The sequence below is a fragment of the Puma concolor genome, chromosome B4, assembly GCF_028749965.1.
Source record: "Puma concolor isolate L17-30 chromosome B4, mPumCon1.1.hap2, whole genome shotgun sequence".
Lineage (NCBI taxonomy): Eukaryota > Metazoa > Chordata > Mammalia > Carnivora > Felidae > Puma > Puma concolor.
In genome coordinates, this window is record NC_141673.1 from 5,164,342 (window position 1) to 5,185,406 (window position 21,065).

General features: G+C 62.9%; 1 protein-coding gene across 4 annotated transcripts in view; it reads left to right on the plus strand.

The window, feature by feature from the left end:
• SHISAL1 (shisa like 1) overlaps nt 1-21,065 on the plus strand; it is a 128,920-nt gene that overhangs the window by 93,287 nt on the left and 14,568 nt on the right. For all 4 annotated transcript variants that reach the window (XM_086712048.1, XM_086712047.1, XM_086712049.1 and 1 more), the window contains exon 4: nt 2,170-2,487. In XM_086712048.1, the coding sequence (XP_086568174.1) occupies nt 2,170-2,487 (318 nt within the window). The remainder of the gene's footprint in view (nt 1-2,169; nt 2,488-21,065) is intronic.

Sequence of the window (21,065 nt, forward strand, 5' to 3'; positions counted from 1 at the left end):
GGCCCTGCCTCCCGCTTCCCGCTCCCCTCCCTCAGCCCCGAGGAGGCCGCTGCCATGGGAACCACCAAGGAAAAACCTGATGTTCGGAGCAATGCGGTGGGGGCTCCGGGGAGGCTGGAGAGAGGGTGCTGGGGAAAGCAGGAGGGCCGGAGACCGCAGCCAGGCCCTCCTCTGTCCACGTGGACGTCCACCCCAGGACTCCTGCTTCGGCGAGCCAGGCGGGGACCGCCAGCCTCTGTTCCCTCCCAGAAATTCCACATCCAGATGTACCCAGGCAAAGCTGGCTTCCGCCTGAAGTGCGGCAGCGTTGGGGCCTGGCTGTCAGTCATTCACACCTTAGCACGAACAAGCCCCCGAGACTGCTGCAGGCCTCGTGGAGGTGGTGGCTGGAGGTGGGGCCGCACCAGGGAAGGAGGGTGGCTGAGATACGGACTTGCATGTCCCCCCCCCCCTCCCCCCAAGCAGATACCAAGCCCTGAGCACTTACCGGGGCCTGCTCTATGCTGAGTGCTTGGGCACCCAGAGACCTCCCACTTGAGGGACCTCCAAGCACCCAAGCCAAGTCTTCAGGGGGAAAGACTGGCTAAGCAAGGGGGAGGGAAGGCGTTCCGGGCAAAGAGCATGTGTGAGCAAAAGTGAACAGCCCTGGCCCGGGGCCCAGGAGTCGGAGGACAATCGCCCCCTGTCTCGCTGCTGAGGCCACGACTGGGCGGGGTGAATTGAGATGGTCTCTGCCGGGGCCCAGGGACACACAGGGGTTCTCCCAGGCTGCACAGCAAAGCTGGGCCAGGGAGGAACCTGAAGACGGAACCAGGTGCCCTGGCTCCAGGCCTGTGCTCTCCAGCCTCGGGCAGGGTCCAGAGGGACCTGCCGTGGGGACCCAGGACACCCAGGGGCCCTGTCTGGGCCGGAGCTGGGGGAGGGGGCAGTGAGGCGGGACACTGGCTCTGCTTCTCTTCAGTGCCCCTCCTCTCTGCCACCCGCCAGCGCTCACCCACCTGAACAGATGCCCGCAGCAGGGACCAGATGGAGGCGGTCTCTGAGTGATTAATAAATCAGTCTCTTTAAACAGCCACAGCCCCTGGCGAGCACTGTTTGGAGCACAGCAGCCCCAGCCCAGGAAACAGCCCTCCCTGGGCTCCCAGGGGACACCTGGCCTGGAGGTGGGGGTGGGGACGGATAGACCCAGACGACTCGGTCCCGGGGGGTGGGGGCCGGGTCTGACGGGCACTCAGGACTATGGGTCAGAGGAGGGGTCTGTAGGAGGGGCAGCGTGTCTGGAAGGCTTCCTGGGGGAAGCAGTGTCCAGGAGGCCAAGGGGGAGTCGGGCAGGGTGGTGGGGAGCCAAGCTTCACAAAGGAGCTGTGAGCCCCGGCAGCCTAAAACTGGGGCTGACAGCCCTCAGTGGGGAAGTCCTGGGTGAATGAGCAAGAGAGACCTTGGCCGGGGACCCTGAGAGCCCCAGCCACGCACCCTGTGGCGGTGCTGGGGGGAGGGGGAGAGGGCAGTGGCGGCAGGGGCTGTGAGTGCTGCGTGGGGCGCAGGGAGGGAGGCTGAGCCCACGTCTGCTTTCTGGACTCCTGAGAAAGGGCAAGAGGGAGAGTCCGAAGGGGGAGGGGCTGCCCGGGGGGAGGGGTGCCCCCACCGTATCCCCCACAGCCCATGGGGGGGACGCCGAGGGCCAGGAGTGTATGGCTCAGGAAGTTAGGACTTGCGTTTGCCCTGGGTCCAGTAAGGTAGGGAGGAGCTGCTGGGGGACAGGGAGGGAGGAGACAGTAATCCATGCAGGAGAACATCCTGGGAGGTGGGGACAGCACACACAAAGGCCCGGGGGCGGGCAAGCAGGGGGCACCCCCAGGGGACAGCCGGCAGGCCCAAGAGCAGCACCCATGAGGGTGAAGGTCTTTCCCAACTCCCTGGAATCCCTGCCCCCCCCCCCCCCGGGGTCCTGGGGGCGATGCTCCGTGGGGGGGTGGGGAGGGACAGGGCACAGAGGAATGGATTCCAAGGATCTAGGAGGACAGGAAGTGGAGAGTGGGTGTGAGGAGGGGAGCCAGGACACCGTGCCCCCAGGGAGGGGCTTGGGACCCCGAAGGAGCCCCGCGGATTAACTGTCGATGGGGGCTGTTGCTGTCTTTGCTCTCAGTGTCTGTCTCTGTTTCCCCCCAGCAATTACACCGCCTTGCTGGGAGTGTGGATCTATGGCTTTTTCGTGTTCATGCTGCTGGTCCTGGATCTTTTGTATTACTCGGCAATGAACTACGACATTTGCAAGGTTTACCTGGCGCGGTGGGGCATCCACGGACAATGGATGAAACAGGACCCCCGGCGGTGGGGCAATCCTGCCCGGCCCCCGCGGCCAGGGCAGCCGGCCCCGCAGCCCCAGCCGCCCCCGGGGCTGCTGCCGCAAGCCCCGCAGGCCGCGCCCACGCTGCAGGGAAATGCTCACCACCCACCACTGATGACCTTCCAGAGCTCGTCTGCCTGGTGAGTGGTTGCGATCAAGGCCCTGGCCGCCACGGATCACGGGCCCTTGACAAGCTCGGAAAAGAGCGGGTCCTTACTGCTTGCTGTGTTTGGCTCGCCGACCGCCTGATCGTTTGCTTGTCTTACTTGCCGAGAAGGATTCGAAGGTGCCCGTGAGAGCACGTGCCTGGGCAAGAAGGTCAAAAACGAGAGGTGGACGCGGAGCTTGGGAGCCGAGCTCGCAAGTTGATGGCACTCAGAGCCTGGCGCGGGAGTGGCCGCCACTGAGCGTTTAATGGAGTCGTGAGTCTCCCGGCTGCCACGGCAAGAGGGGAACCTGGATGGCTTGCCGAGTTTGCGCGGTCTAGGCAAAGGAAGCCAGTGGCTTTTGGGAGGTTGGGGGATAGGCTTTTTCGGCATGGAGTTAGAAAGTAAGCCTGTTACTGGGTTGGTTCCTTAGGTTCACGTGCACTGAGCCCCACAAGGACGGCCGAGGTTATGCAGGCAGGCTGCTCGGGGGTGGCCCAGGGGAAAGGAAGGGAGGCGGGAAGGGAAGCGGGATATCGGGGGCTTGGCCTAGTAGCCTGGCTGCCCCAGGAGAGCCGGGTACTCCGCCCAAGGGGTACGTTCAAACCTGACTTTCTCTACTCTCTACTGTGTGAGTCCCAGGCCAGCGGGAGGTAGGGAATGACCGACCGTCCTTGGGCAGGGCGGACTTGGAAGGAGTGAGGAGGGCTGTACGTATTTTTTTTTTTAACTCTATTTATTTTGAGAGAGACGGAGACAGTGCAAGGAAGGGAGGGGAGGGGAGGGGCGGAGAGAATCCCAAGCAGGCTCCACGCCACCAGCCCGGAGCCCGTCGCAGGGCTTAACCCCACGAAACCGCGAGATCGTGATCCGAGCCAAAACCAAGAGGCGGACGCTTTAACCGAGGGAGCCACCCAGGTGCCCCGCGGGCTGTACATTTTGGAGCAGGAGCCCAGCGTGAGGGAGGCCCGCGGAAGAGACGAGAGCCACGCAGAGGGCAGACACCCCAGTCAGGAGGTTTGATGTGGGGATGGGCTGCAGCCATGGTCACGTGGGACGTGGGGCACATCCTCCCACTGAGCCCAGCCTACGAGGTCCCTCCCACAGTCTCTGAGCTTTGCGGGAAACCCGACCCGGCTTTGAGCCCCAGCAACGCGTTCAGGCAAGTCACCTTCCCGATCATCGTCCCAAAGCCCCCTGCCAGCTCCCTCCGAGGGTTAAATTAAATGTCTGGCACACAGTAGGTGCCCAGTTAACGACTGGTCCTTCCTTGCCGGAGATGCGACCAAGCTAGTGAATGATCGTTAAATAGCTAGCGGGTACTGACCTTTTCAATAATGAATGACTTAAATAATTCATGAAGAGGCACTTAAATCAGCTTATTGATTGAATAATTGCCCCATCTGTCGTGCAGGAGACAAAAACACGGCCCCGTGCACCTCAGCTTGGCAGGTACCGGCTGAGCCGGCCCTCTGGGCCCTTCCCCCGTGCCGGGCCGCTGGTGATATCGAGGTGATGGGTGGAGAACCCCGAGGAACGGGGCGGAAAGGCGGGGGCCCACACAAACCTACAGACCTGGCCCCGATGGTGGGGTTTTCTGAAATATGGGTCTCTGGCGGCAGCCGTACCTGGGGCGTCTGTCGAAATAAATCCCTGGGAGCCTGCTAATCAGAAAACTCTGGAGGGGCGGGGTACCTGAGGGACCACAGTTTGGGAACCACTGGACAATGTCATTCGTACGAGCGGCCAAGTTTTCGTGAGAAAGCTCACGGGGACTGTGCATAAAGTCCAGACACGAGACTGAGCTCGCGTCCCCGAGCTGTGCTGAGTGGGAGACGTCTCACCCAGGAGCTCAGAGGCTTTTCGTGTCCCCCCACCCCCCGCCCCCCGCTTCCCATACTGTGGCCTCCGAGGGGCGCTCCCGTAACCGAATGCGCGTTCACGAAACAGACCATCAGAAGCCGGCGAGCGTGTGACGGGGGATGGAGGGCTCACACTGGGTGGCCTTGCGGCTCCTGTCGTGCCCCCGACACCTGGCGTGAGCTTGGGCGAGGGGCTACCTGCTCGGGCTTCCATGTCACCCACCACGGGGAGAGGGGGTGGCCTTGGCGAGACCGTCGGCTGCCGGCCTGCTGGCGGATGCCCACGGTTCTGGCGTCATCCGCGGAGCGCCCGCCGTGGCCCTGGCTCCGCGTTCGTGGTGTCCCATTCTTGCTCTGACCCCATGGGCGGAGAGGTGAAGGAGCCTCCTCAAAGCCACCGGCCGGTGACGCAGCGGGGATCAGGCCGCGGTCCTCTGTGCTGGCAGAAAGGACGCAGTGGGCGAAGCCACCCTCCTTCCCACCGTTCAGCGGGGCTAACGCTTCCCCATCAGCCCCGGCCCCGTCCTGGGCGGAAGACGTCAGTGACACTGGAAGATGTGACCAGCGGGGAGGGGCGCGGCCCGGGCAGGGCGTCCCGGGCAGAGAGCCCAGCCGTGAGCGTGGCCACCAGGGCTTCGTCAGGCGACACGGGGCGTGTGGCTGGGGAGGGAGTGGGGGAGGGCCGTGCTCAGTGCTTCTCCCAGAGCGAGAGCTGGAGTCTGCTGCCGCCTCCAGATTGTCACCCTGGGTTCCCCAAGCAGCCAGCTCGTCCCCGTTGGGTACAGATCCCATCGGCTGTCCCCTGCTGTCCCGGCACCGTTAGCGTGTTTGGGGCTGGAGCTGACGGTCCCGGTTCAAGACCCACCTGCATCGCTCTGTGACCTGAGCAAGGCATGGCACCGGCCCCGCCTCAGTTTCCCCCACGAACATACCGGGGGGCATGTCCGCCTTGGGAGTTCAGTGGGAGCATCCTTCGGAGGAGGGGCCTGGCCTACTGCCTGGCCCCGGGGGCTTGTGGATTCTCGGGGTCACAGGTGGGTGACTCAACGTGGTCGGGGTCGGGGTCCCGCCCTGCAGGGCGGATGGGGACGTGGAAGCCGCCAGCCGCGTGCCGCTGATGTCGTTGCCCGTTTGCCCTGTGGGGTGAGGATCGTGTGCCCCATCCTCCCGTGTGCAAACTGAGGCGCTCGGGGCGGGGTGGGGGTGACCTCTGTTCGCGGGAAGCCGGCTTTCCCTGTTACTCAGACCAGGAGGTTTGGCGGTCGAGCTCCAAGAGCTCAGTCCCCCCAGGCGCCCCGCTGCCTGGGCTCACGTCCTCCTCAGAGTGGTGACAGGCGCCCTTCACACCTGCCTGTTCTGTCAGTCGCCCTGCCCGCCTTGTGCTCCAGAAGCTCCCCAGACAGCAGGACCCTTCCCCTGCCTCCCTCTCCTCCTCTGTTTCTTCTCTCTTCCCTCCCCACCCCCGTCTCCCTCCCCCTCCTCTGTCTCCCTCCCCCTCCTCTGTCTCCCTCCCCCTCCTCTGACTCCCTCCCCCTCCTCTGTCTCCCTCCCCCTCCTCTGTCTCCCTCCCCGTCCTCTGTCTCCCTCCCCCTCCTCTGACTCCCTCCCCCTCCTCTGTCTCCCTCCCCCTCCTCTGACTCCCTCCCCCTCCCCTGCCTCCCTCTCCTCCTCTGTTTCTTCTCTCTTCCCTCCCCACCCCCGTCTCCCTCCCCCTCCTCTGTCTCCCTCCCCCTCCTCTGTCTCCCTCCCCCTCCTCTGACTCCCTCCCCCTCCTCTGTCTCCCTCCCCCTCCTCTGTCTCCCTCCCCCTCCTCTGTCTCCCTCCCCCTCCTCTGTCTCCCTCCCCCTCCTCTGACTCCCTCCCCCTCCTCTGTCTCCCTCCCCCTCCTCTGTCTCCCTCCCCGTCCTCTGTCTCCCTCCCCCTCCTCTGACTCCCTCCCCCTCCCCTGCCTCCCTCTCCTCCTCTGTTTCTTCTCTCTTCCCTCCCCACCCCCGTCTCCCTCCCCCTCCTCTGTCTCCCTCCCCCTCCTCTGTCTCCCTCCCCCTCCTCTGTCTCCCTCCCCCTCCTCTGACTCCCTCCCCCTCCTCTGTCTCCCTCCCCCTCCTCTGTCTCCCTCCCCCTCCTCTGTCTCCCTCCCCCTCCTCTGACTCCCTCCCCCTCCTCTGTCTCCCTCCCCCTCCTCTGACTCCCTCCCCCTCCTCTGTCTCCCTCCCCCTCCTCTGTCTCCCTCCCCCTCCTCTGTCTCCCTCCCCCTCCTCTGACTCCCTCCCCCTCCTCTGTCTCCCTCCCCCTCCTCTGACTCCCTCCCCCTCCTCTGTCTCCCTCCCCCTCCTCTGACTCCCTCCCCCTCCTCTGTCCCCCTCCCCCTCCTCTGTCTCCCTCCCCCTCCTCTGTCTCCCTCCCCCTCCTCTGTCTCCCTCCCCCTCCTCTGACTCCCTCCCCCTCCTCTGTCTCCCTCCCCCTCCTCTGACTCCCTCCCCCTCCTCTGTCTCCCTCCCCCTCCTCTGACTCCCTCCCCCTCCTCTGTCCCCCTCCCCCTCCTCTGTCTCCCTCCCCCTCCTCTGTCTCCCTCCCCCTCCTCTGTCTCCCTCCCCCTCCTCTGACTCCCTCCCCCTCCTCTGTCTCCCTCCCCCTCCTCTGACTCCCTCCCCCTCCTCTGTCTCCCTCCCCCTCCTCTGTCTCCCTCCCCCTCCTCTGTCTCCCTCCCCCTCCTCTGACTCCCTCCCCCTCCTCTGTCTCCCTCCCCCTCCTCTGTCTCCCTCCCCCTCCTCTGTCCCCCTCCCCCTCCTCTGTCCCCCTCCCCCTCCTCTGACTCCCTCCCCCTCCTCTGACTCCCTCCCCCTCCTCTGTCTCCCTCCCCCTCCTCTGTCTCCCTCCCCCTCCTCTGACTCCCTCCCCCTCCTCTGACTCCCTCCCCCTCCTCTGTCTCCCTCCCCCTCCTCTGTCTCCCTCCCCCTCCTCTGTCTCCCTCCCCCTCCTCTGACTCCCTCCCCCTCCTCTGTCTCCCTCCCCCTCCTCTGTCTCCCTCCCCCTCCTCTGTCCCCCTCCCCCTCCTCTGTCCCCCTCCCCCTCCTCTGACTCCCTCCCCCTCCTCTGACTCCCTCCCCCTCCTCTGTCTCCCTCCCCCTCCTCTGTCTCCCTCCCCCTCCTCTGACTCCCTCCCCCTCCTCTGACTCCCTCCCCCTCCTCTGTCTCCCTCCCCCTCCTCTGTCTCCCTCCCCCCTCCCCCATCTATCTCTCCCTTCTACCCCCTCCCTCCATTCCCCTTCTTTCCCCCTCTCGGTTCCTTCCTACATTCACAAGCATTCCCCAGCACCTGCCGTGCTCCGGCCCCCTCCCAGGCCCAGGGCCCCCCACCTGCTCCCCCTGGTTTGTCTTTGGCCCAGCGCCTCCCACCTTCTGGCGAGTCCCATCACTGATACCAGGCCACCATCTCCGCGGGCCAGGACCTCAGCCCACACCGCGGCAGGGACCTCTCTCTGCCTCCGGTGTCCAGGGCACGTAGCAGGTGCTCAGCAAACGCCGCTGGAGCCGGGGCGCACCTGCGTCACCTCGCGCCAGCCCTCGGGCCGGCTCTCCTTGTGCCGGTGGCCACCCCGGGGGCCCTTGTGGCCTAAGGGAGAAGGACGGGGCAGCTGGGGGGCCGCCCGCGCCAGCACGGGTGCCTCCACGTGGCGCTGTGTGCCCGTGGCCGCCAGGACAGTCCCCGAGGGGTGGTGCCGTCATCCTTGCCGTCACCGGTGCGGGCCCGCGTTCCTCGCCGCTGCTGTGGCGGGTCTGGCCGAGAGCCAGCAGCCACACACGGGCAGACGCACCTGCCTCGAATCCCAGCTCGGCCCCTGGAGGCTGCCTCGCCTGCCGGAGCCTCGGTTTCCTCACCTGTGAAATGGGCACAAGGGCAGCCTGACCTCAGAGTGCCGTCGTGAGGACCGAATGCCCACCTGGGCCCCCAGCCTCCCGCACTGTCCCCGCCCGCCCGCGCCCAGGGCCTCAGCCCCTAGCCTGGCCCCCCAGCCCCCCGCCCCCACCCCCACCCCACAGCTCTCTCTCCGAAGCCCGGGCAGGGCTGCTCATCTCCCTCTGAAACGCGCCGGGAGCCACACCCGCACCCCGTTTAGATGCCACCCGCCGTCACTATTTCCACCGGCCGGCCTGTGTGACTGCTGTCGCCCCCTTTACAGAAAGGCAAACGCAGACCCAGAGAGGGTAAGCGACTGGCCCGAGGCCACCCAGGAAGTTCGTGGGCTTGAGCCGGATCTCCCCAGCCCCGGGCCTCCCAGAAGCAAGCAGGACCCTGAGCCAAGCGCCACAGGCCCCTGCCTACGTCGCCCCCAGCCGCACTCCTTCTGCGGGGGGCCCGGCCCCGCTCCGGCCCTTGCCAATTCCCACCTCCCTGCCGTTACACGCGGTTCCCTTCCCCACGTGCTATTCTTGTCTTCTTCCGCGTCTCCCCGGGAACTCCTATTCGCCCCTCAAAACCTTCCCTGAAGTCCGAGCCCTGGTCAGGCCTAGAGGCCCGAGGCCTGGTGTGGGTGGGGCGGGGGGGGGGGGTATGGGATGGAGCAGTGACGGGAGGAGAGGAGGCTGGCCAGCCCCCGGGGCCTCTCAATCTTTCAGAGCTCAGGGGGAAATTCCTGACTTGGCCCGGGAAGACGGTTGTTTGCGTATCTCAGGCTTCAGTGGGCACTCAGTCCCCTGGGGTCCTGTTGGATTTGCCAGTTTTGAAGGGCATGGTCTGGGTTGGGCCTGGGAGATGCCGACGGTGCCAGTCTGGGGACCGCCTCTAGAAGAGTGGGGACAGAGCCCTCCTGTTTGAGCCGGGAGCTCCTCTGCAGGGTGGTCTCGGAGAGACTTCTAGGCCCAGATCGGTAGGAGGAGCCCAGGGGACCTAGGGGGCTGTCTCTGGCGCCCATGGGAGACACTGAATAACCTGGCCCCCTAGGCAGGAGAGGGGCAGCTCCCACGGCCCTCAGGGCGGCCTTGGGTGTGCACAGGAAGTCGCATGTCGCTTGAGATCACGTGGAACCAAATTACATCAGGCTCCGACCTGTCCCTGAGGTGCCTTAAGTGGTGGTGGGGGGGGGGGTGGGCGGCCTGCCCCTAGAAGGCTCCCGGGTTGATGGAGCAGGACAGAGAACAGCCACAGTCACCCAGAGCGCCCAGAGAAACTGGGCGAGCCCATGACGAGCTGCAGGGGAGAGGAGAGTCAGGGCGGGCTTCCTGGAGGAGGAGGCAACATCAAGCCAGACCCGGGGACGTGAGGGGTTGGAACAAAAGGGCAGAGCCACTTCAGACAGAAGAAACAGCCCAAGAAAAGGCCGCAGCGACCCCGGAAATTGCAAGAGGGCTGCAGATGTGTCACGTGACCCGAGACGGACCCAGACTCCCGGCCCCGATGTACCGCCCCTCTCGGTCCAGAGGCCTCCCTCTGCCCGCCAGCAAGGCCCCCCCAAGCGGCTCTCACCTCCTTCCTCCCGGACCCAGAACACCCTCTGGCTCTTTACGGAACTCATCCCTCGGGGGTCCCCGGAGTTTTGCCCGACCCCAGAACCTTCCTCCCAGTAAAGCTCGGGCATCACTTTTTTTTCTCCCCGCCTCCGTGGCCAGATCCCTGGTGCGCGGTTTCTGGCAGGCCGCCAGCCAGCAGCAAGAAATTCCAGAAAGTCAGAAGACAAAAAGGGAGACCAAGTATCTTCTTTCCTTGGCACCACGTCAAATACCAGGGAGGCCTCCGTGATTGGAATCCAGAAGACGTGGAACGTCTGCACGCGGGCGCAGTTCCAAGCCTCGGGGCTCTCAGCTGGACTAGGAAACCCTGGACCCGTCCTCTGCAACCGCTGTCTTTCCAGGCCGGAGCCCTGGCCTCCTCCCACCGCAGCCCAGTGAAACAGAAGGCACATCCCTGCTGCTTCGCCAGCTGTGTCCGCGGCACTCACGGCTCTGGTGGAAGCCCAGGAAGGTGCTGCTCCACGACCAGGCAGCACCACGGACGGTGGGGGTGACGGGCCCAGACCCAGAGGCCTCATCGGCTGTGTGTCCTCAGGCAAGTTGCTGGCCCTCTCTGAGTCTCAGCGCTTCCTTCCCCTCAGCAATGGTGACGAGGAGCGAAGGAGGGGGCCCTTGCCCAGGGCTGAGCACGCAGTAGGGCTGCAGGGAACGTCGACGCCTTTCCAGGCACCACATCCTTACCGCCAGCCAGCTGGCCTGTCCTTCCTCACCCCGCGGGTGCTTGGCCCGAGGAGGAATACTTGGGGTCGGTGCTAGGGAGCAGCTTTAAAATCACGGCCAAGCCGGGGCCACGCTGGGCACTCAGACAGGGCTCCCTACGTTCCTGGCCCGTCCCCGCGAGACTGCGAGAACGAGGGTTTTGTCCGCTCGGTTCGCTGCCTCGTTCCCGGCTTTCAAGCACTTATTTGATGGAGCCGCGTTTTACAGGTGAAGAAACCAAAGCACGGAGAGGTTAGGTCACTGGCCCGGGGCCACCCCGCTGGTCACTGGCAGACCCAGCGTCTGAACACAGGCAGCTTGCTGTGACCGGCCTAGAGAACTGTTCGGCCGTCAGGGCCCGGTCTCCAGTCTGGTCCCTTCAGCCAGGGGGCCGGACCGGACAAGGCAGGCAGGAGTCCGGAGGCAGAGGTCGAGGGCCTCAGACGCCCGACGAAGCCTTGGGCAGGAGCTGGGTCTCTGCCACGGGCGCCATCAGCCACGGCAGGACCCGGGGCCCCGGGGAGGGTTCAGGGGCCAGGAGGAAGCCAGGGTGTGGGGTCCGGTTCTGGTCGCACCCTTCTTCTGGGCCGGGCGCCTGGACGTACAGTCTGGCTGACTCAGGGGCAGACGATGGCGATGAACCGTCAGCTGTGATGGGAGAAAGCGCAAAGGGTGCGTTGTCCGGACCGGGCATCGGGGATGGCTTCCTGGAGGAGGCGATCTTCAAGGATGAGGAGTAATTAGGCAAAAAGCAAAGGGGGGAGGGCGTTGCTGGTGGAAAGAAGAACATGAACAAAGGCCTGGGTAAGGGGCCGGGACCCTCGGGGTCTCGGCAGGGAACAGCCGTCCTGGAACAGGGTGCATCTCAAAGTTCCCTTCTCTAGTAGAATAGTCAGGTTCTTTTTTCTGGTGAGAGCCCCTTTACTGATAACATCCCACAAGAGGCCACAAATGCCCCCCTGAAAGTTTTCTGGGGCTCAGGGCATTCTCTTTTTCTGCTCTTTCCCTGCCCCAAGGGCCACCGTAGACCCAGAGACCCCAATTCAACCTAAACGATTAAGTTCGGGTGCTTAGGACAGACTGGGCCCCAGGGTCCAGAAGAAAGGACCAGACCACATCCGAAGTGACTGGGGCTGGCAGATTTTCTCGCTTGTAACATTGAGTGAACTGTGACAAGGGAGCAGCAGGGAGGGGTCGAAGGAAACCGTTTGGAGGGAAGGCCACGGACAGTGCACAGCTCGAATCCCACGTCGGCCCCCCTGGGTCGCGGCACCCGGACAGGTCCCTACAACCTGTCGCCAGGCCCCGGTGGCTCAGAGGTCATCAGGAGAGGGTGAGGGGAAGGCCGGCCGCCCAGAGCCAGAGCGCGGCGATCCTGGTCACGCGTCTTCATTATTATTTCCCTGCTCTGCGGCCGCCTCTGCCTCAGCCCTCCACCGGGGAGTGGCCACAGTTTCCTTTTATGCCTAATTCCCTCTTTGGTTTTTAAGTGTATCTGTTAATTTTTGAGAGGGTGGAGAGGCATGGAGCGAGAGGGAGGCACAGAATCGGAAGCAGATCCCAGGCTCCGAGCCGTCAGCACAGAGCCCCACGCGGGGCTCGAACCCACGAACCGTGAGATCGTGACCCGAGCGGAAGTCAAGACTAGAAGGCTTAACCGACCGAGCCACCCGGGCGCCCCCTGAGTTTCCATCATAGAAGTGCCCGTGCTCGCTGGAGAACACGGGGGACCAGACACACCGATGGCCGTCCCCCACAAACCCAGCCCGTTGTCCCCTGCGACTCTTCCCGTTTTAGGACTGTTGCCATCTGCACTTGGAGCCGCGCGTCGAGGGTTTTTAATACAACGTTCTGTCTCGATGAGCTGCCGGCATTATTGAGAAGTTGTCATAACACTGCTTTAATGGCTGCCTTAATTGTCCGTTGAGAGGTGATGGTCCGTAAGTCAGTGACCCACTTCCCCGTGTCAGGCCACCTGGGGCTTCTGACCGTCGCCCCTGCTGACCTTCTCCGTCCAGCTCTCAGAGCATCGCCGTGTCCCGTGCGGGCCCCTCAGCCCCCAGGACGAGAGGCTTCCCAGATGGAGGGAAGCCCAGCCAAGCACGCCCAGTGATGGAAGGACCGCTCACTTCTCCAGAAGCCGCCTGCCGCGTTAGGACAGCCCTGCCTTCTAGGAAGCTCTATTGTCTTCTTTAAAAGGCAGGAAACAGTGTTCAGATGCAGAGGCTGTGAGAGGCAGACAGACCTGGGTTCAGATCTTGCTCCCCATTTTTTTTAAAGTCTATTTATTTCTTTTGGGGGCGGGGAACGCAGAGAGAGAAGGAGACAGAATCCCAAGCAGGCTCCGCACTGTCAGTGTGGAGCCCGCCTCAGGGCTCGATCCCACGAACCGCGAGATCACGACCTGAGCCCAAATCGAGAATCAGATGCTTCACTGACTGAGCCGGGCGGGCGCCCCGCTGCCCCATTTTTGGATAGCTGGTGATGTGGCCACACTCCCCTCACCTGGAAAGCGGGATGGAAGGATCCACGCTGTCTGGTTCAGCAAGAGGAGGCGTGGAAGACTGTGGCGCACAGAAGCCGCTCTACCGGTGGCCCTCCTCTCCCCCCGCCCCTGGCGTCACGTCAGGGGGTGGCAGGCTTTCTGTGATGTTGAGGACAGCAGTCAGCTGCCCCAGGGTCCGCAGCCCTCTGGGCCGAGTTCTGGCTGGCCACGGGGCAGTCAACACCCAGAAAGGGTTTCAACGGATGAATAGGAGTTTGCTGGAAGTGGAGATACGGCCGTCCGGGCGGAATGCGGCTCAGGCTAAGTCCCAGAGGATGGAAAAGGCTAGTGAGAAATGGGGAGCCCTAGGGAGCTCCGGGTCCTGGGTAACACCCCTCAGGGCTCCCAGCCCCTCACGTCTCCCTCCTCTTCTCCCCAACCTCAGACACCGGAGGGCCCGGTGACTGACTCTTTACCATGTCAACGTCCTATCAGGGACGCCAGGGAACGGACCCCGAATCCGCCCTCCCCACCCCTCTCCCAAAACCAACCATCTGGTCCACCTTGCCAGGACTGAGACAACACCTTCTAAATCTCTTCCTGCTTCTATCGTTTGCCCCCCACAGCGGCAGAACAATCCTATTAAAACATAAGTCAACTCCCGTTGGCGCCTCCCCTCTGTCTAGGGGATGAAGCCCGAATCCTTTCAACCGCCCGCCCCATGTCCTGCTACCCCTCCCCGGTCCCTCTGTCCTCATCTCCCCCATTTGCTCCAGCCACCCCGGCCTCCCTGCAGCTCCTGGAGCTCGCCGAGCTCCCTGCCACCTCAGGGCCTTTGCACCTGCCACGCCCCCTGCCTGAATCTCTCCTCTCCCGGTCGGAGAGGACCGGAGAGGTCTCCTCCTCCGCTGTAAGGAGACCCGAGGAGAGTCGCGATGGGTCCGTCTTGCGCTCAGCCCGGACCCCCCGGCCCCTGTTGTCAGTGCTTAATGCCATGTGTCCTCCTCTGCCCAGCGCCCCGCCCACAGCAGGCCCCTGTGAAGGGTCAGGTCAGTGAGTTAATTGCATTATTATTGTTAATAACAGGCCCTCCCACTTCTCGAGGAACTGGGAGCTAAGCAGCTGTAGCAACCAGTGCCATTTCGTGTCCCCAGCACAGCTTGTCATCCGCACCTGGGGGGGAGTAAACAGACGCCCAGAGAGGGTCAGCAACTTGTCCTGCGTCGCACAGGCCGAGCCGGGATTCACACCCAAGGCCAGCGGACTCTGCAAAGCCCACGTTTTGGGAGCGGGAGGCAGTGCCTCCGCCTGTGCTTTTCCCACCGGGAGAATAAACCCTGAGCGGCGCGCACAGAGCACGCGGCCCCCTGCCGGACCGGGTGACGGGGGGTTCTCTGCGCAAGTCAGGCCCCACGCACTCTTGGGGCAGGACCCCGAGGACCCGTGAGGCCTCCAGGCGCTCGCACACCCAGCCCTCTCTGGCCCGGACCCAACACGAGCCGGAAACTCGGTGTGGGTTCCGACCCGGAGCTGGCTCTGTGTGGCTTCCGGGGAGCACGTAGTTGGCGTTGGGGTCTCCATCTTTCCTCCGGCATCACCTGTGAAGGTGCATCTCAGCCCTCGGTATCTCTCCGGAGCCCCGAGGAGAAGCTGAGGCAGCCCGGTGTCCCCAGCCATCCGTCTGGCAGCTCCCTATTCGCCTCCTTCCTCCGGAAACCTCCGCCCGTCAGAGGACCCAGCAGCTCGGAAGGGGAAATGCGACGCACGGGCTGTTTCGAATACAACTTTTACCTGGAAGATCTCACAGCAAATGCGCAGAGAGGTGGGAGCTGGGTTCCCACGTGCCTCCACTTGGCAGTGGGGAACCTCGGGCAAATGATCTCACTTCCCTCAGCCCCACTTGCCCTGTCCGCGGACTCCAGAAAGTTAGGGGCAGCAGTAAACACACTTAAGTGGTTGTGGATTTTCCTTTTTCGAATTATTTCCTCTGGATACGTTCCAGACAGGGAGCTGATTGAGTCAGGGGGTAAGAGCTGTATGGTTCTTTGTACCAGCGAGCCTCCTTCCCCAGGGGACTGTCACCAGCAGCGGCTTGTGAGCGCGGGGCACCCCTCATTTTTATGTGGTTTGCATTTCTTTGATTGTTAGGGAGGCTGAACACCTTTCCGTGAATCTGTTAATTGACTGTATTTCCTCTCCCGTGGGTTGCCCATCTATGTTACCGTGCCCCCAAGACAGCTGATAATTAATTAAAGGCATTTCCGGAAAGCCACTTTTCGTCCCCAAACTTCAGCTCCCGGCTGTTCCTCTTGTCTGTGTCTCCCCTTCTCCTATGCTGTTTACTTAATATATTTTTAATTGACTTTAAATCAAGTCGCTTCTTTAGAAAACCCAGGCTTGCTCTAAGCAACGGTATCTTTGGTTTAAGAGTTACATTTTTCACAGTATCTTTGGTTTAAGAGTTACATTTTTCCCAGTACGCGTAAAGACAAACGCATAAACATCGCCAAGACGTGCCCAGGGCCACCTTGCACTGACTCACGCGAGCTGGTAGTTAAGATTTTCAGGAATTTTGTGACCCCCTGTTGAAGACAGCCACTCCAACAATGAACTGATAGGAGCTGACAAATAAATAAATTACATGAAACACAAAAGTAATCGATATTCGAAACGCTTCACTTCCTAATAATGATTTTCCTACATTTCCTACCATCTGAGCTCTTGGGCCTTTTTATCGTCTGGGTGCAGTGAAACTTACTTATATTGGCTACTGTGTATCTCTTCCCAACTCTGAGTCCGGTGACATCATGCTGACAGGATTTGCACCATGGAAACGGGCCGCAGATGTTACAGATCAGGGCTTTTTCCTCTCGAGAACTGGCCATCAAATGCTCCCTGGTTACATTTCCCTGCTCGCAACGTTTCAGATGCTCCTGTGTTCAGCACCTCCCACTATCTGCCTGCCCCAGCGGGGCGCGAATCTTAGTGTGGAGAAGCAAATGTGTCTTTACGTGCTTTTCAAAGTGAGACCCCAGTACTTCCAGAGACAGCCACAGACCGGCGTCCGGGGCAGTGATAGCTGGGCCAAGAGGCAAGGTGGTCCTGGAAAAGGATTCATCAGCCCTTTCCAGCTCCCGGTCCCTCCCGGAGCAAAGAAAGCAAGGGAGGTGAGAAGTCAGGAGGACTGGTCAGACCTTCCTGTCGTCCCACTGGCCCTCGGTCCCCGGAGGGACCACCTTGGCCAGTCCCTTTGCCAACTTGCCTGCCCCCTCCGCTTTCCTTCTCTGAATCCGTGTGCGCCCTCCTGAGGATGCGGCCAGACCCGGTCGATACATTCATTCCTTCAACACGTGCTTTCCGAGAGTTGGCCGTGCTCTAGGGCCAAGGGCAGGGAATAAAAGATAGGAAAGACAAGGCCCCGCCCTCAAGGAACACCAGCCAGTGATGCGCAGAAAATCAATCCTGACCACTTTGCCTGGAAAATCAGTGTAGTCGGCCACAGGGCGAGTATACCTCAGAGAGGGTTTTGGAAGAGTCTCTTTGAAGATGCACTTCCAGAATGAACCAGACTGGCCTTGAGTGTCCACAGACCCCTCTTGGAGCCCAGGTTCCAGACGGAGGTTCACTGGGCCCAGATCGCAGGTCTGTAGGGTGGACAAGCCAGGGCCGTGAGTCGAGCCGGCCAGATCCACAGGCCCTGTGACCTTGGGCGAGTCACTTGTTCCTCCCAGGCCTGTTTGCCCGGCTGTGAAAAGGGGACGTTGGGAGATGGTGCCCACCAGGAGCCTGGCACGGGGCAGGCTCTCTGCCACAGGGCGCTCCATTGCCAAGGGCGTGCTGCTGGATGGCCTCATCAGACGTGCCTCGCCCTGGGAGGGGCTCCTGCGGTCCCGCCCGAGCTCCCGGCCACCTGGCCCCACGGTGGGGGGGGGGGGGGGGGGACCCACACTGCCCAGTCGGCACAATAGTTTGGAATCAGTTAAGATTCCCTAACCCAGTAACTGCGGCCAGCTACTGTTTAGACAAAGAGGCTGCTTTGAGTGAGCAGTTAACAAAGAGATGTTTCCACGGAGGCCTGGACGAATCCGGGGAACATCGCCTGCGAGAAAGGAGGATGTTCCTTCATGTCAATTTGACAGGAATCCCGCATTATGGGTCCCTGGGCCGCAGCGGGGGAGGGGGGACGTGCGGACCGCGAGATTGCCGCAAAGGGAAGCGCGGCCGGGCCCATAGCCATTATATGTCCCCAAACCATTGAGTGCAGGGGCTCTTGATGGGCCTGGCTCCCAGATCGGGCGCCACAGGGCCGGGGAAGGAGGAATTCATCTCCATCAGCGCAGGCCAGGGAGGACCAGAGAACCTTTCCTTCCTTATTCCCTCCATCATTAAAACTCTGGCCTTCACTGCTAAAATATTTGCTTCCAAGAATAGATGCTTACTGGCCCAGCACAGCTCTCCCGGCGTGGGCATCCCACTGCCGTCAGAATGATGGGAACCAGCGCTCGCCTGAGGGCCGAGAGGGCGCCCGGGCCTCATAAACGCCCTCCAGAATAGTCTTACTGCCGTTTCTGAGGCGCCCCTGAGGAGGCCTGGGAGAGCTTCTTGGCAGATTGCTTTGGCTCAGGGAGTGACTCCCGCCTGCCCCCAAGTACGGGGACCTGTGGCTTCAGGCATTGCTGGGTGTGGTAGCCCAGGACCCGGGTGTCCCCCAGAGTCCCCTGGGCTGCTTTGGCACCCGGCTCTGTGCTGCCCGGCTGTGTGTCCTCGGACGAGCTGCTTCAGGTCTCTGAGACACCAGCGGGGAAGCAGATAGTTCCCACCTGGTGGGGGAATAAGGGGGGTGCCGTCTGGGGATGTGCGGAGGACCTCCAAAGTTTCCGCTTGGCCCGTTGCCGTCTCCTTTGTGAGCAGGAAAGGGGGTCCCTGCCCCCAGCCGAGGCTGCTGGCGCCTTCTGTCCTGGCTCATCCAACCAGACAACAAAAGGGGATATCGTGCTAGGTTGTTGTGTTGGCAGCTTGGTTACCCTGGGGCCTGCGTATCCCAGAATCCACTTCCCTGGGAAGGCCGGCCAGAGGCGTCTGAATTTCAGGAAGCCCAGAACAGCGTCACTAGACCCTGGTGGTCTCACAGCCGGGGAGGCACAGCTGCGGAGGTGTCCCCGGGCCCCAGCGTGTCGTCGGATTTTCCGTCCGCGTCCTGCTCTTCTCTCCCGACTGCCGACCCCGGGCCGCAGACATGCCGCAGGGCGCTCACAGAAGGCAGGACCCTTCCCTGGACCCCAGGCCCCCTCGGCGGCCCCTCAGCCCCCGGGCCCCTGCAGATGGGCCCTTCCCCCACCCAGTGCGGCTGAGTGACCACCCCCCGCCCCGAGCCTTCGGCTCCCCTGTCCTGACCTCTCCTGGCCCAGAGTGTGGAAACGGAAGCTCCTGTACCCAGCGCCTTCCTCCGTAACAGCCCAGCGGCTGGGTCCTCGCCAGGACCCTGCCCGATGCCATCGCTAACGTGATGCTGAGGGGCACATCTTCGGCACCTCTGGCATCCACACGCGTCCCCGGCCAAGGTGTCCATTTAATGGAACGCTGCTTGCTTCTTCCCCCAAAAGCCACGATCTCGGGGATGTTGCACCTCATGGTTGGTGGCACCGGAGGAGGCAGGAAACCCAGGACCCCACGAGGCGGCTGTCTTGATGGGGGGAGAGCGTGTCCCTCAGTTCAAGGAAAACCCAGGACAGCAGAGCGCTTTCAGCGGGAAGCCACTTGGCCAGATGGGAGCTTTGGTGACAGGCCCCTGCCGTGGGGGGCAGGGGTGGAGGCAAGGAGGCCGCGGGGAGGCCATTGCTGCGCCCCAGGGAGGAGACCCTGGTAGTTTAGGCTGGGGGCGGGGGACGAGTTTGGGGACGTTTTGGAGGTGGCCTGGTGGGGGCCTGTTGCCTGGCTACGGTGGCCCCCCCCCCCCCCCCCGCCCCGGGCTGTGCGCGAGGGGACAGGGGAGGGCGTGCCTCCCGGGTGGGGGCGGGGGCGGGTCCCGGGTGAGCAGGAGCCAGAGAGGGGCCAGGAGGGACAGCAGACTCAGGACGTGTTGCCCGTGATACATAGCCTTCCCCCGGCTCTCGTCCCAGCCAGGAAGGCCAGAGACTAGCGTGCGTGTGTGTGTGTGTGTGTGTGTGTGTGTGATACCATCTCTGTGTGCTGTGCGTGTGCATAAATGTGTGTGTTGTGTGCATGCTCACGTGTGCATGGGTGTGACCCTGGCTCCAGCCTCGCCCCCTCCTGCCACCTCTGTCCCAACCCAAGGGCACAGGAAGGGCTGGGGGTGGGGGGTGGGGGTGGGGGCAGGGCATCGGAGCAGCCCAGGGGCGCGTTAACATAAAAGCAGAGATTTGGACAGAGCTAGGGCCAGGGGACCGGCAGCCGTGGACGGTCACGGGCAAGATAGAAAGAGCCCTGGGAGCTAGGGGCGTGTTAGCTTCCCCAGGATTTACGCAACCCGGACCCAGGCCGAGCTCCCAGCCAGGGCCGGGTGCACAGAACGGGTCGGGCCCCAGCCAAGCCTGGTCACCTCCCTGGGTTCCCACCCCGGCTCCTCTGCGAGCTCCTGCTCCTCCCTCAAAACCTTGCTCCTGGTGGCCATTTTCCTGAGACCTCCCACCCTCCTCTCTTCTCTCCCTGCTCCCCACTCGCATGACGGCCAGGCCCGCGCGGTCTGTTATCACGTCTGGGCCGGCTGGATGTGGTGCGGGCAGGGACGGCCTGAGTCCCGCGGGTCCCAGTGCCCGGAGCCGAGCCCCGGGCTGGGAGGCACGGCTGCTGTTGGATTCCTTCTGCCGCCGGGGGCTTTGCTTTCCTCTCATGTGACAGAAGGCTTCTACGGTGCCTTTCGACTTAAAAGCCCTCTGACCTTCCATCTGCCTGATGGGGACGCCGATCGGGGACCAGAATGGATGTGGAGCACACTTGAAAAATTCATGACGGGAGGCAAAGGGAGGCTTTATTGTCGTCGGGCAGGAAGAGGTGGGGTGGCGGCAGAAAAGCACACAGCGTCTCCAGCACTTTGTGGCATTTAATGCGGAACGCAGATCTCCCGCGCGAGCAGTGGCATTAAATATTTACCAAAGCGGCACTAAGATTCACCTTCAGGATGTAGGTGTTTAAAGACCCCCGAGCTCCCCGAGAAACGTCCAGAAGTCAGGAGGGCGAAGTGACGGGAACAAGGCCGCGTGCAGGGCTCGGATGGCGAAGCTCCCAGAGCCAGCTCCCCACGGACCCTCAGCCCCCCGCCCCCCGAAAGCCAGAACGGCCTCCAGCCCTGCATCCGAGGGGCGCCTGCCGGGTCAGCCCTCCTCGGCCACCAGCCCCTCGGAGGCTCCCCGCGGCCTGCCACGTAAGACAGGCCATGGGCACCGAGGCGGAGAGAGCTGGGGCGTCCGTGCATCAGAAGGAAGGTTGGGGCACAGGAGGGAGGAGCTGGAGATATCAACGGGGTTGATCATGAGGGGCCGCGGTGAAGAGTGGACTTCTGAGTCCGGGCACAGGGGACACCCCTCGAGGACAGGAACGTGGCTCGATGTGTCTTTTAAAAAGTTGCCTCGCGGGGCGCCTGGGTGGCGCAGTCGGTTAAGCGTCCGACTTCAGCCAGGTCACGATCTCGCGGTCCGTGAGTTCGAGCCCCGCGTCGGGCTCTGGGCTGATGGCTCGGAGCCTGGAGCCTGTTTCCGATTCTGCGTCTCCCTCTCTCTCTGCCCCTCCCCCGTTCATGCTCTGTCTCTCTCTGTCCCAAAAATAAATAAACGTTGAAAAAAAAAAAAAAGTTGCCTCGGGCAGCGAAGAGGCCATCAAGGTGTCACAGGCAGGGCTGTGGCAGAAGCAGGGGACAGCGCCCGTGAGACTGGCTGGCGAGTGGTACGGAGGAGGGGGCTCCAAAGGGGAGACCCGGGACCCTGGACGGAGCCGCTGGGGATGTACCGGTGGGATATTGTGAGATGGGAACCCCGGGGTGGGTGTGGCTTTGGGTACCAGCT